At 31.0% G+C, this 16048-nt stretch overlaps 1 protein-coding gene across 6 annotated transcripts in view; it reads left to right on the top strand.

Annotated features, from left to right (window-relative positions):
- DAAM (disheveled-associated activator of morphogenesis-like protein) overlaps nucleotides 1-8945 on the top strand; it is a 39923-nt gene extending 30978 nt beyond the window's left edge. For all 6 annotated transcript variants that reach the window (XM_018453609.1, XM_018453611.1, XM_018453606.1 and 3 more), the window contains exons 2-12: nucleotides 275-382; nucleotides 1597-1905; nucleotides 2516-2737; nucleotides 2948-3545; nucleotides 3615-3889; nucleotides 4399-4731; nucleotides 4944-5419; nucleotides 6113-6549; nucleotides 6820-6947; nucleotides 7024-7194; nucleotides 8274-8945. In XM_018453609.1, coding sequence (XP_018309111.1) covers nucleotides 341-382; nucleotides 1597-1905; nucleotides 2516-2737; nucleotides 2948-3545; nucleotides 3615-3889; nucleotides 4399-4731; nucleotides 4944-5419; nucleotides 6113-6549; nucleotides 6820-6947; nucleotides 7024-7194; nucleotides 8274-8543 — 3261 coding nt within the window. In that variant the 5' untranslated portion in view covers nucleotides 275-340 and the 3' untranslated portion in view covers nucleotides 8544-8945. The remainder of the gene's footprint in view (nucleotides 1-274; nucleotides 383-1596; nucleotides 1906-2515; nucleotides 2738-2947; nucleotides 3546-3614; nucleotides 3890-4398; nucleotides 4732-4943; nucleotides 5420-6112; nucleotides 6550-6819; nucleotides 6948-7023; nucleotides 7195-8273) is intronic.
- Nucleotides 8946-16048: the final 7103 nt, after the last annotated feature.

Consider the following 16048-nt stretch of genomic DNA (forward strand, 5'->3'; position numbering starts at 1 on the left):
TTTATTAAATTCTAAAAAAAACAATATTTTGCGTAATAATAATGCGTAATATAATCTTGTGTTTAAGTATAAGAAATTTTAAATTAAATTTTTATCTTTATAATTTAATTTCCTTTCATTTTTATTATTATTTTATATATGTATACGTATATATATATATGTGTGTATATACATATGTATGTGTGTGTATTATCGATAACTAACAGTGATTCATAAAATCTTTTAAATTTATTTATTATAACAAATATTACATGAAGCTATTTATGATTTACAGAGGATTCCAAACTGTTCTGTGAAAAATTCACAGCCTCTGAAAGAATTTGTTGGTCGCTGCCAAACTATGCCATCACGAGTGAAGAAATCATTTTGCGGATGTCTCCAAGTAAGATTCTATGTATGATTCATATGCAAAGAAATACAACCATCGATAAAATTAAAAGAAAAGATACTAGATCATTTATGTCTACTAGATTATCCAAACAATGCTTTTTTGACGGATAGTAATTTATGATCAGACAAATAAAGAAATATTTCAATTTATTTCCATGTACTTGCTTATAAAAATAAATGTTAGTTCTTAGAATAACATTCCTATTTATTACTCTCGTCAGAAATACATCATTGTTGCTTATTAAAATCAATTTTTTTAAGTTACACCCGTTTACATTCTCAATGCGAAAGTTAGCAGAAATCTCATTTTATTAATCAATCTTTAATCAATTTTATTAATCATTTTATTAAATATTACAACTTTGAAAATTGCTTCATAAATCTCAATAATCATATTTTTATTTTATTTGAAACCTAGGAAAATGCATCACTAGATGGAAATCTTTTTCGTATGCCATATGTTATGTCTCTTAACATCGTTGATTTTTGTAAAAATTACACACCATTTATTTTAGTTTTCATATTGCAGCTTTCTGGGCCTGTGATCTGCAGATTCCCCATTATCTCGATCGATCCTCTGCTTGCACTTCTTTCACAGAGCGTGTCGGCTATGAATTAAAAGTCGTCTATATTTTATGTGCAAACACAATTGTAGTATTGGGAAAGAATGAATGAGTGTGTGAAAGAGAGAGAAAAAGAGAGAGAGAGAGAGAAAGAATTTTATAATTGTTTTCATAGTAGAATCCGTCAAAGTATAGATCTACAGATAAATTAATTGACTGGAACAATATGATTTCTCGATATGTCGTGGCGACGACATGCACCTTTTTTTCTATACACCAAAGATCTCATATACGTGTAAAAAAGTTATCGGAATAAAAACTTTAGAGGGAGGATTCATTCGAATATTTCTCTGTATATATACATGCGCGTGATTTCTTATCACGACGATCGTGAAAAGATAATGTTTGCAAAGAATAAATCGACGTCTGGACTCCAGACGTAAATTTCTTAGTCACGTGTGAAAGTGCTTAGGAATCCAATCTTTAAGCCGATCCTTTGACCTTTGCTGCCGTTAGTGAACTATAGTACTTGACTATAGTTCTTGACTGGTCGATAAAGAACAAGAGAGAATGAATCGACATATTACTTGTATGATCTGTAATGCATGACAGGATGCTGAATTAATCTAGATGCTCCTCGCAGGATGACGAGCCACCGGAAATCACGTATTGCGTTGTGGAACACACGGGTACGCTCACGCTACAAGCAATGACACCAACCTTGCCAATGCCAGCCGAGGAGGAGCTGAATAAAATGTTTCTCGAGCTTGTCGACGAGTTGGACTTAACTCAAACCAATCGGCAAGCAGTTTTGGCACTTCCAGCTAATAAAAAGTGGCAAATATATTGCTCCAGGAAAGGGAATGACACGTTAGACAACGGAGGCTTGCGCACCACTGACCTTAGCGGCGATCCCGAAGATTATATCATTAGATTGAAGACGATAGCGAATGTGAGTAAATGAAAATGTTTAATGGAATCTACTATAATGATAGAATAAACCATTTTGTTTTTTTGTATGTAAAGTATTACATTTAACACTTTAAACAGATTCCGATCAAATAGGTTTTTGTGTGTATTAGATGAGTTTTAAAAAATATTTATTCGCACCATGGAAATGTCTTTCTATATAAAGAAATAAATAATACAAAATATACATTTTTCTTAATAAAATAATTTTGACGCTTACGTGAATGTCATTACAAAAAAATGTTATTAACGTTGTTTACTTTAAATTGTAATCACTTTGTCTTGGAAATTTTCTTATTGAAATTAAGAAGGTGACATGAGAAAGATAAGATATAAAAATCAAAATTTTAAAATTGGTGAACAGCTCGTGAGAAAATTGAAAACTCGTAAAATAGCTATTGTACTTTATAAGTTGCTTCACAATTTTCAAAGTTTTTATATCATGCTATTGTATATTTACAATAATGACTACTAAAGCTTAATAATTTTTGCTGGAAAAAAATTATAAAAAATTGAATTGCGAAATATTGTTGTATTTTTATTGATTTTATCACATATATAAATATGTGACAAACCTATTGGATATTATACAGAATCCTTTCCCGGAGGAAGAAGAAGTATCAAATCAAATGCGTCAAGCAGAAGCTTTAAAGACTGCCCTGAGGACGCAGCCGCACAGCTTTGTTCTCAGATTTATAGAACTAGATGGTTTAAATGCTTTATTACAAGTTCTAGAGACTATGGATACTGAAGCAGCTAATAGTAATATCAACACCAGTGTTATAGGATGTTTAAAGGCTTTAATGAATAATTCGGTGAGTTTTGTCAATATAGGTAAGAGCATTTAAAAATCTTTATTAATAATTATTTATTTTTATTTAACAAGCAACTTACCTAATTTTTTCATACTTGAATTAGAGTTGAGAACGTATGAATCATTGTCCAATAATGCCCCTAATAAGAAAAACCTTGCACGTATCACAGTTTTTCTTTTTTTAATTTTAATTAATATTTCTTTTTTTTAGAATGGTAGAGCGCATGTGTTAGCGCATCCGACGGCAATCAACACAATATCACAGTCACTCGCATCTGAGAATATAAAGACAAAAATCTCTGTCCTAGAAATTCTCGGTGCAGTTTGTCTAGTGCCAGGCGGTCACCGCAAAGTTTTAGAAGCTATGTTGCACTTCCAACAATATCATTCCGAAAGAACGCGCTTCCAATGTATAATTAATGATCTTGACAAAAATTTCGGCATCTATAAAGACAATTTATCCCTGAAAACAGCGATCATGTCATTCATCAACGCCGTGCTAAACTATGGGCCTGGCCAAGTAACATTGGAGTTTAGACTGCACTTACGATATGAGCTACTGATGCTCGGCATCCAACCTATTATCGAGAAATTAAGAAAATACGAAAATGAAACACTCGATAGGCATCTCGATTTTTTTGAGATGGTACGAAATGAAGACGAGAAAGAGCTCGCCAGGAAGTTCGAAAAGGAACATGTGGACACTAAAAGTGCTAGCGCCATGTTCGATCTTTTGCGACGGAAACTCAGCCATACTGCTGCTTATCCTCATCTTCTTAGCTTACTTGAACATTGTCTTTTGTTGCCACGTGAGTTTTTGGATTGATAGATCTTATTTTTAGCAAAAACGTTCTATAATGCAAATTAATTTTTTTCAGTGGATTACGGTGCGCATCCTCAACATTGGTTGTTATTCGATCGAATCGTTCAGCAAATTGTTTTACAGTCTGAAAGCACCGAGACGGGGTTAGTACGAAATTCCGATGTGGCTCCAATAGATATAAACGTGAAAGAAATTGTTCATCTTCTCGCCAAAGAGGAGGAACTTGTGGCAGCAAGAAAGAAGGCTGAGGAAATGGAACGCGAAAATTTGGACATGTCTACAAAATTGGCTAAAAAGGAGCAAGAACTAGATTTGAGAACTCAAGAAAAAGTATTATCCAAATTCTATATTTTTGCCAATAGCAATTAACGAATCTTTTGATAATTTCCAATATAATAGCAAATTTTTATTTATAAAAAGTACTCACAGGCATACTATATACAGTCTATATACAAAAAGAATTTTATTTTCTTAGTTTAACTTATATATTTGCTGAAACTATCACAACTTTTCAAATACGTTTCAAATATTAAGATCGATGTATAATAATATAAACATGAGAGAAACACACATATTATTCAGACGTAAAGGTATTTTTTAGATATACTGAACACATTTTTAATGTAAGTCTAATCAGTGCCAGTAATACAAAAAAATAAATAACATTTCTTTTTCTATAAATTTATTTAATGTAAAATAAGTTGTTTGTTATCCTTATATCTTATTCTTATTATCTTTGATGAATCATAAATTCATGCCATATTTGAATTGTTATTTATTGCTCGATATTATTTGCTTTTTAGAACAAATAGTCATAATTTGTGATTATTTATTTATAGGAAGATATGGAAGCAAGTTTAGCAAGGATCAAAGATCGTCTTGAAAAAGAGACATCAATGCACATAGAGACAAAACAAAAAATTTCTGAATTGCAAGATAACCTTGAGACATTGTCGCGACAAGTTAACAACGAGAAATCAGAAAGGAAACGTCTAGAACAATTAGTAGCTTCAGGAAGTTTGCCAGACGATGCAAAAGCCACTTTAAAAATTGTGGAAGATGAAGTACTCGAGAAGGTTGAGACTAAACCCACTCCGCCACCACCGCCACCTCCTCCATTAGCACCTCCGCCACCTCCTTGTTTAATGCCGGCTGCTCCTCCGCCTATGAAGGTTATTACCATATATTTAAAAGTTTGTAAATTAAATATTTTGTTATGTAATAGTAGCAATAAAAAAATAATTTATTATTTAATAATTAGTTTAAAAAACAGCACACAGTTAAAAACACTTCCTAAGGCTTGTTACAATCAATTACAATAGAATAATTTGTTATATAGTAATTCTCTTTAGCCGGATAATTTAATTCAAATTAAATGTCTTAGATGGAGATAATAAAGAATGTTCCACAGCCGAGTAATCCTTTGAAATCGTTCAACTGGTCCAAAATACCTGAGCAGAAATTACAAGGCACGATATGGTCAGAGTTGGACGATTCGAAACTCTATAATGTAATGGACCTCGAGTCCATTGATAAGATCTTTTGCGCTTATCAAAAGAATGGCGTTTCCACGGAAGGCTCGATAGAGGACTTAAGAACATTAGGAAAGAATAAGAAGACGATGTCGGTAATTGATTCGAGAAGAGCGCAGAATTGCACTATATTATTGTCAAAATTGAAAATGTCCGATGATGAAATTACTAGAACGATATTATCGATGGATCAACAGAATATTTTGCACATCGATATGGTGGAACAGTTGCTAAAGTACATACCATCCTCGGAAGAGGCTGCCTTGTTAGATATCCATCAAAAGGAGTTGCAGAACAGGGCTGACTGTTTCTTGTATCAAATATCAAAGTTAGTTGTATTTCTAACATTATTTCTAACATATTTCTCTCTCTCTCTCTCTTTTTCTCTCTGAAATTATGATAACCATTTTAATCGATTAATTAGTCGATCGAGTCATTTCAAAATTTTAGTCTTTCACTAGAACCGCCGACGACGCCAATTTGGCTCCGCTAATATTAAAAATTGCTATAACTTTTATAAATTTGCGTATTGATTAATAGTTTTCCTTGACTTTTCATCATTTTAAAAGTGTGATTTACAAAATTTAATTAATTCCACTCATAGTTTATTTTTATTTTTACTGTAAACCGCCAAAAGTCGTTAAAATAGCGCTTCATGTATATTCTATATGTACAGTACAAAGAAAACAGACAACTGAATATGATAATCGCTGTTTCACTGTTGATGTGTTGATTATTCTTGCTATGTGGTAAACAATACCATAATAGAATCAGAAAGGTGAAGCATTACGCATGATGGGGAAAGGATGGGGCGAATATATATATATATATATATACGACCCCAAATAATGCAAATAATATCAAAATAATGTTTTATTAAGGAAAGAAAAGCATAAAAGCCAAATTGACACGTTTGGCGATTTTAGGAGGCTATCCAATTCCGGCGGTTCTAGTGTTAAGCAAGAACAAAACAGATCAATGAAACATAGAACAAATAAAACGTAAGTTCTCTTGTCTTTAGGGTGCCACATTATGAACAGAGATTGCGTTCTCTTCATTACAAAAAGAAATTCGCAGCTAGCATTGCGGAATTGACACCAAGAATGCGAGCAGTTTTAGAAGCGAGCCGACAAGTAGCCAGATCAAGGAGACTCAGAAAACTTTTAGAATTAGTTTTAGCATTGGGAAATTACGTGAATCGTGGAAACGCACGGGGTAATGCGTGCGGCTTCCGATTAGCATCTTTGAATCGTCTAGTCGACACAAAATCTTCTTGTTCCAAGGGTACGACTTTACTACATTACCTTGTACAGATTCTCGAAGCCAGATTTAAAGAAGTTCTAGAAATCGAAGAAGATATGCCCTATGTTAAAACGGCTGCTAAAGTTAGTATGGCCGATTTGCAGAAAGAAGTAGCCAACTTGAAAAACGGACTGCAGGATGTTCAAAGAGAAATAGGTAATAACGGATTATATAATGGCTGAATTTTAAGCAACTTGAATCAAAATTTGAATAAATGCAACTGCGAGCTTAACTTAAAAGCTCATGAGTATTTTTAAACGATTAATTATGTCTATGATGATTTCTATTTTCTATGTTTTTTTTTTGTGAAAATGTTAATGATTATCAAAGAAAGTATTTAGAGATACTTTTAGATTATTGTTAGCATCGAAAAAAATAAATTATTATTTTATCATTTATCTTATTTCAATTTCACTTATTTTTTAGAATTTCATCGAGGTCAATCTCAGGTGCTTCAAGGTGACATGTTTTTACCAGCGATGAGAGACTTCCAGGCGCAAGCCACATGTAGATTAGCAGAGGCCGAAGATTTATTTCAAGACATGAAAACTAGAGTAAGAATAAACAATTAACGTTAATTACAACTGTGACAAATATCTGATTATGATATAACTAATTTTATCAAAACAGTTTGATCGAGCAGTGAGACTATTTGGTGAAGATTCGGCTGGTGTTCAACCAGATGAATTCTTTGGCATTTTTGAAAACTTTTTACAAGCCTTAGCTGAAGCAAGACAAGACGTAGAAAATATGAGAAAGAAAGTCGAAGAAGAGGAACGTAGAGCGAAACAAGAACAGGAAGTAAGCGATATTGTGTTTCATAAATACGTCTACACTGAAAAAAAGATTGGCTGCTGGAGCAAATTAGATGATAAAATATCGCATAGCTTTTTAATTGGCTGCAGCAGCCAATTTTTGGTTACGTTAGCCCATCTGCAATGTCAGTATAGAATTTCGATAGACTAACACAACCAAAAATTGACTGCTGCAACCAATTAAAAATGCTATACCATATTTTACCATCTAATTTGCTCCAGCAGCCAATCTTTTTTTTCAGTGTATAAAGGGAGGACCCGTTTGTCTGCAAATTGATTGCCTACAGCCACAGATATATTTAGTACTAGATCGCTAACTCTGAGTTGATTTAATGGCAGTGACAGTATATGTCTTATATATGTGTACGATGTGTGTATGTGTGTATATATATATATATATGCAAAATGATTAGAGCGGCCATTGAATGAACTCAAACGAATATCCAGCCGTTTACAGCGTTTTAGTCGAAATTAGCAATCTAGTACTAGTATAGACATCTGTGCCTACCGTTTGCCTACATCTCATTTGCCTACACTGAAAAAAAGATTGGCTGCTGCAGCAAATTAGATGGTAAAATATGGCATAGCATTTTTAATTGGCTGCAGCAGCCAATTTTTAATTGCGTTAGCCTATCCGCAATGTCAGTATAGGATTTCGATAGGCTAACACAACCAAAAATTGACTGATACAACCAATTAAAAATGCTATGCCATATTTTACCATCTAATTTGCTGCAGCAGCCAATCTTTTTTTTCAGTGTACAGATCGATTATTTTGTGTATCTCTCATAAGACGTGATCTGGCCGAATCGATCTCCGTTTACAATTTCGGGAGGCGGGAACCATTAAGTTAAAAAGAAGAAGCCTATAGTTCAATTGTCTACATGTATTATTGTCTACAGTTCGATTGCCTACAAGCACTATTCTCTGTTTTAAAAACACAAATTATTTTTTTATATAATTTAAATGTTTGTAGACAATAGATCTGTAGGTATTTTTTTGTAGGCAAAAGAGCTCTCTTGCGTATAAAATATAAATATTATATTGCATTATAATTTCTTACAGCTCCGAAAGAGAACGATAGAAAGGAAGAACTCGCGGGAGGGTATATTAAATAGCATATCGCTAAGTAAGAAGAATGAAGTAAATAGTAACGGACAACAAAATGATAATAAAGGCGAATTCGACGACTTGATATCTGCTCTTCGAACTGGTGACGTGTTCGGCGAAGATATCGCTAAATTCAAAAGGTCAAAACGAAGACCTGTTACACCTAGCGGTCAAGAATCACGTAGGCATAGTACTCACAAGGAAGATTCTCGAGAGCGTCATTAAAACTCCAATAGGATCAAACAGATCATTTGTCAGGATATAAGTTCATCATTTTATAAAAGAATTCATTTATTAAGAATTTATCGTGTTTTAATAGCACATTACACATTATAGGTGATCTAATTACAAATACAGATAACATTCCATAAAATTATTTGGAGCGCTTTACAGACGCGCGTGTGACACTACATACAAAAATCATATTAATTTAATAGTGCATTTCTATCTTAGAACATATACTACTGGAAGAGGAATTGCCTATGCTGGCCCGTATACCAATATTTATGTATACATAGAAAGAGAGAGAGAGAGAGAGAGAGAGAGAGAGAGAAATTTCACAAAATACAAAATTCAGCACATTTATACTTATCAAATGCAATACTTTTTATAACAATTTTCTATAAAAATTCATAGTCCTGTCGTTTATAAATTTTCTGACAGTGATCTGTACTAATATTGATATTATATAACATCTTTTGCAAAACTTTTTATAAGTATATTATCTATGAGCATTTTACAGCAAACTAGAAAAAATTTCAAATTTTCATATATTTTCAAAGAAATTTTGTATGAAAGACTGCTTAGAAAAAAGTTAATGAGATGTAAAATTAATATCATTTTTGTAATAAGTTTCTACAGTAAACCAAATATAATTCTATGAATGTGTTAAATTATATTATTATAATATTATCTACTACTAAATTTACTTTAAACTATGCATTAAACTATGTCACGATTTAATATAAATAACTAATAAAATATGATGATTTGATATAAATAACTTAATATGTGTATATTTTTAAATTATATAACAAAATTTAATTTAAGAAAATTTTAATAATCAAGCAAAGGAAAAAATGTAGCAAAATACATCATATTTTCTGTAAAATTTTTAATATATTTTGTTCAATTTATAACGATCAAGAATATCTACGAAACTATCAATTAAACTAATCATAACGTACAAGACAGTTTCTCAGACACTTGTCAACATTTTTTTGTTATAAAATAATATGAAATAATAAATTTAAAAAAAATAACATATAATTAATAATAGCCACATGATAGAATAATGCATATTATATGCAATTTGTCTTGCTATCATTTTATTTAAAAATAAATTATCTTTTCTCTGTACCCTTACAGGAAATATGATACTGACTAATTTATTACTGAAAGACAGTATAAATTAATTATTTATTTAAAGTACTAAGAGTGTAATATTAAGAGTAACAATAATGCTTAATATTTAAAATAAATAATTAATTACTGTCTTTCGATCATTATTGATCAGTATTAAATTTCTGTAAGGGTAAAAGCATACCTCTCAAATTTCCAATATATTTTAATCAGAATCAATGCAAATTAATAGAGCAATTGTCGACTTACAAATAAAGTATTTTTAGATAAATACGAATTTAAATTCGTATTGTTTCAAATGATTGTATTCTTGAACACATATATAAATTCATCTCTTATATGCATAAAGCATCTTTAATTAATAAAAAATAATAGACATGATTGTATGAATTTGTAACAAATTATTCATATAAGACAAAATTCTTTTGTATATTTAGTTAATTAAGACTGACTGCAATTAAACACAATTAACTTCGCAAAGTCTTGATGACAACAATATCCATTAATCGGATTTTAACTAAACAAGGCACTTGTAAGATTATGTTGTATTAGACGTAACTCTGTTATGTCAAAATCAAAGTAATATAGCGTAAATCATCTATACAACATGTACTAAAGAGACATATACACATATATTACATATATATATTATATTACATGTAGAAGTTAATAGCAATTGTGATTAAATCCCTGATTACGTGTCATATGTATATCAAATAATTTTGCCTTGAGCAAATGTGATAAGAATTTTATGAACATCTCGTATAATATATAAATCTCATAGAATATTCAAATACATTGATAAATAATATTGATCAAAACGGATGATTTTCAATCGATAAAATAATACTGCCAATAATAACTCGGGAAAAAATGTTATATACATGGACATATTATATAATTATATATAATTGCATATAAAATATGTCAATTTTTTATATAATTATATATAATTATACATGAAACATTTTTTCCCAGGAATGAACATTTAAAAGGCCTAGACAAGCAGTAATTGCCAGTTAACTGTTTCCGAAAAACTAAAAGTCTGTTTATCTAATTTAACGAAACAATATATGAGTCAAATATGATAGATGGATAGTTAGGAAACTATGTTATGCTAACTAATTATGACGTTAAGGTTAGTTTCCGATTGTAGAGATAAAATAATATAAAAAATATGTTTAGAAGAGTTTGTTGTACAGTAGTCGATGTTTTGTAAATTTTTGTACTTTTGTAAATATTCAGTATTGGTATTTTTGTTCCTTGGAACATACGTAGCTATTATACTTTGCAAGAATCAATATCCAATTAACATATTATATAACATTAATATCACATACATGTATATTAAAATATAAAGAAATATATTAAATAAATGTAAAAGAAATCTTCATGATTTTAAGAACGAACTTATTTGGTTTACATTTCTTAAAACAAATACCAATGATAAAATTCTAATATTATTAATTATTTATAAAATCTATATATACAACCAGAGTTGGAAAGTAACTAGTTAAGTACTTGTAACTAAGTTACAGTTAGAGTTACCTTTTTTCGGTAACTTTAACTTAACTTTGTTCCTTTTTTCAGGCTGTAACTCTAACTTAATTTAATTACATTTCTTTTTGGGTTAGTAATTAATTTGACTTACTTTTACAGTTACTTTACATATTTTTAATTTATTTATCCATGTAATGCGATTAATCTAAATCTGAATAATTGCGCTATTGGCGTTACTGATTGCGTAGAAAATTGGTTGCGTTCAGACTATAACTTAATTTGCTTATGAATTGTTAATGCTCACTGATTCTTTATCTCTAAAGGACCATTTACAGTGAAAGTAACATAATGTAGGCAGTGGTGTACCTAGCCTTGAGAGGCGGAGGGGGCAAAGGTGGAAAGAGCGGCAATTATTGTGGAAAATATTCAATAAATAGGGATCAAATTCATAAATTCTATTTATTTTTATTCTATCAAATCTAATAACACTATTCTGTTCACTTTTTTCTATTTACTCTATTTATATATTCGATTATCGCTGAATAAAAAATGGGCAGAAGAGAAAATTTTGTTCTAATTAACCCCTTCACTGTCATTGACGTCATGTGACGTAAAAACTTGCCATCCTTCATGCAATATATATGTAACAGTTATGATTTTATTTTTTTAATTTCTTTTTTCAGAAATTCATTTACAAAATATTTTGAAATCATTGACTTCAAATTTGAAGTAAAAATTATTGAATATTTAAATATGAGATCCCGAATTGCCGACTTTTGTGAGAAAGAATATAAAAATTTAATTTGAGCTTGCCAGCGAAGGAGTTAAATAATTTTTTCGGTTTCTGCACTGTTAGAAATTTCTGTTATAAACTCACAACAAAAGTACTCGTCCGGCCGTGGGGACTGCTGTCTTGTATGCGAGTAGGGCGGAGAGGACAGCCGCCCCCCATGTTCCCCTGTAGTTACGCCACTGAATGCAGTAAATTGTAAACCGTAAGAAATTGTCCAATATCAAATATAATAATCGATTATGATTGGTCAATTTTTTATAACTTATTGCTTACTACTCAATATTATTCCATTGTAGAAAATCCATAAAAGCGAATTATCTGTACGAATATTGTAAGACAGTAAGCACGTAAGCAATAAGCGAAGCAGCTAATCATAAAAAACGTAGAGTCATTGTTTTACATTTTCTATGTAAAACATTTTGTAATTGACCGATTCACTTACGTACTGCTTACATCTTACTGTCTTAGGTTTTTCTATGTGCTTCTGACTTAACACTTTTTATCTTTTAAATAAAATTGTATAACATGTAAAAGCGAAAATCAATTTTTTTCCTTTATAGTCTTAATAGTATTAAAATGTCATGTATGTTCTTTTGTTAATAACACGGAGAAAAATGTTTCGTTGAATTAATTGGAATTCTTATGGAAAATAAACGATTCAGAATTCGGGTAAATCAATTTCTAGTCAATTTCTGATTAAAGCTACTAGAATTCTAATAGATTTAACCAGAAATTTAGTAGATTAACCAGATCGTTCATTTTCCACCAGAATTCCAGTTAACTCAACCAAACATTTTTTCTCCGTGGTGAAAAATAATTGAAATGTAACTAAAAAATTACTTTTCGAGTAACTGTAACTCATTATTTTTTAGAGTCGGTAATTTATAATGATAAGAAGTTACTTTTTAAAACAAAAAACTGTAACTATAATTAGTTGTTTTTACAAAGTAACTTTTCCAATTCCTGCATATATCATTCTCATTTTAACAATTATCACCAAAGATAATTACATTTACTGAAACATCTTTATAATATGTGTAAGAAGCGAAATAGCATCATAGGGAATCACAAAGAAGAGTCACGATTTCATAATTTCGATCGACCACGCGCATACTTGTTCGACAAAGTAAAAAATATAAATTAGAATTGTGTTGAAAAACTATTGTATTGAAAACGTTTCTTTTTAAAGATGTATTTTAATAACTGTTATTTTTTTCATGTATTATTTCTATTATGTAATTTAACCCTCCGTAAACCAGATAAAAAATCAACATGGATCTATCAACATGGAATATTTCATACCCCACTTCATCATAAATATATTATCATTTAGTATTGGTAACTACGCACTCTTCACGAAATCGGCAACTTGGGCGCGATACTTTTTAAGAAGTTATATAAATTCATCTTACTGGAGTATGTCACATCTCACCCGGTTCGCGGAGGATTAATAAAGATATTTAAAAAATAATTATTATATCAATTTTATGTAATAAGATATTGCAACGGATAATTTGCGAAATAATGTTACAACATGTAAATGGGGTAATGAAAATGAAAGCATACTCTTGTTCAGAAATTTTATTTATTACGTATACTAGCCGACTACTATATGCATGCGTTGGAACATTCGGATACAGAGAATTCGCTGTAGATCCAAAGTCCATCAGCAAGTGTTTTCACAATAACAGCGGTGTCACTTCCATTTATGACTCTTAAGTTGCTTTTTTCTAAAGAATGTATGGTTACTTCGTTTCCCATGATCGAATCTTTTAAATTATAATATGTTATGTTACGTGTACAACTTGATAGATCTAAGCCAGACGAAATGCATTGCTCGAAAAAAAGTTATGATCTGATAATCTCTTCATCATCTTTGCAGAACTTTACATATTTTAAATGTAATAGTAACGTAACATCAGTAAGTAGTTCCCTACCAAATTGTTATGTTATAGGAGTTAAACAAATTTTTTTATAGTTTCTTAATTGCTCAGATGTAATATCTGTGTTTAACATTTAAAATAAACACACATACGTAGATAATGAGCTTCACATCGAGTCAAACAACTTTCAGCAAGCACTTTAAATAAGTAATTAGAGTAATTAAAAAGAGAACAAATTAAAGTTATCTACTATTTTGTTTTACAATACTTTGCAGAAATTTAGTAATAAAATAATAAACAAATTTTTTTTAATCATTCATTTTAATCATTTTCGACTGTTCATACTCACGAAAAAATTTTTGTCCGGCTCAGGATATCTCGCCATCACGTTTAATTTTAGTCATCTTTTTATATTTACGCATATATATATATATACTTTTTATTTATATATTTATGTACAGAAGGCGGACGTCCCGAAACGACGGTGCAACGCGGGGATAGTTTATTCGCAGCAAAAATGGAAAGTATAAGGATTAGATTTGCAATATATTCCACCAACTTTCATTTCATACACTCTTCAAGAGACATATTGGAAAATTTGTTTGTAACAATCGCCCGACGAGACACCGACGCCGTTGTAGCTGCCTTACGTAGATGTATCCGTTACTAAAGTATAATAATATCTTATCAATATAGAACTTATATCAATATATTGCACATTTGACAACAGTTACGTTTCTCTTTAAGTACCAGGATATAGGAAGTTTTCGCTAAATAAATCTTTGACTTGCACCCCCTTTCCCTCTCTTTTTGTCTCTCTCTCTCTCTCTCTCTCACTCGCTCTCTCTCATACTTTATTTGACATACACATCTACGTGCATATTATCTCCTTTATACCCATACACATAAGTTTAACAATCGAATTAACTTTCGATGATTGCATATTATTTTAAACTTGTAAGTTTTAAGGGAGTTTTTTAAGTGTGTACAGGTCTTTAAGTTCGCTTCTTTTCGATGTGTATTTATCTATTTTGTAATCTTGCTACGCATTCCACAATCTCTCTTTCCATCTTTTTATTTCTTTTATTTATTCTTTACGTTGCTCAACATTCGTTGCAGGTTAACATTCTGAAGACAAAATCTTCAAGTGTTTTATCACACTTTAGTTCTCTCAGTTCAGTTGTGTACGCGCACGCATCCCCCTCCCACACACACACACACAACACGCGCGCGCTCACGTACAAATAATGCATACATACACAAAATCGCGCTTTAAAAGCAATTATATTCTAATTAGGTAGTTCCGTTTAATCTCGATCTATTAAACTTATCGATCGTAAAAATCAAGCCTTGCTCGTTGATAATTTCTTTTATCGAAAAAAAAAAACTTTCTTTCAATATTTGCTTATGTTCGTCAACGACAGGATTTCCAGAATAGATAATCTTTTCTTGTTTGTTATACGGACCAGTAGGCTGTTATTTCGTTGATAAGTATTAAGCTTAACAATTAATTTTATTGTTTATTCGACGGTGTTGATCCCGACGGTATTTTATTTCTTTTTAAACGCAACAACGGAAACAGCGTCTTCATCATTGTATATCAAGTCGTTGCGAAGGATTATGTGAATCCATATCGATTTATAGGCCTGCTTGATTGTAACGCGAGATTTATATAATGCAAATCAAGCACTCGATCTATTAGTTCGTTACGCTTCGTTGTTTATGTGAATATACATATATATATATATATGTACTCACAGATCACACACACACATATACATATATATATATGTATCTTGTATATATCTTCGAGCTTCACAATTAATACTGCATTGCAGATAATTTCGGTCACAAAAATTCACAGAACTGCGTTTGAAGGCGACGCGAGGAACGTAGAACATTGGAATCACATGCCGGAACAATCCGAGATCCTTTCTCGCGAGAAATTTGTTCAATCGATGCCATTGCTGCAGTCTGGCTGTGATATTAATTAGAAGTGATCTCAGAAAGATCCTTATATTTTAAAAGGATCGATCTTTGCCAAGATATTTATTAAAAAAATATCACTAATTTAAAAATCGGTGCTGCCGATTCATCTATACGACAGTCTGTCAGGCAGGACACGTGCTTCCGCATCAACAGCAAAAATATCAGACACGGAAGTATCAGAAAAAGTGTCAGTATTTTCACAA

This window comes from Mycetomoellerius zeteki, unplaced genomic scaffold, assembly GCF_001594055.1.
Source record: "Mycetomoellerius zeteki isolate Tzet28-1 unplaced genomic scaffold, Tzet1.0 scaffold39, whole genome shotgun sequence".
NCBI lineage: Eukaryota > Metazoa > Arthropoda > Insecta > Hymenoptera > Formicidae > Mycetomoellerius > Mycetomoellerius zeteki.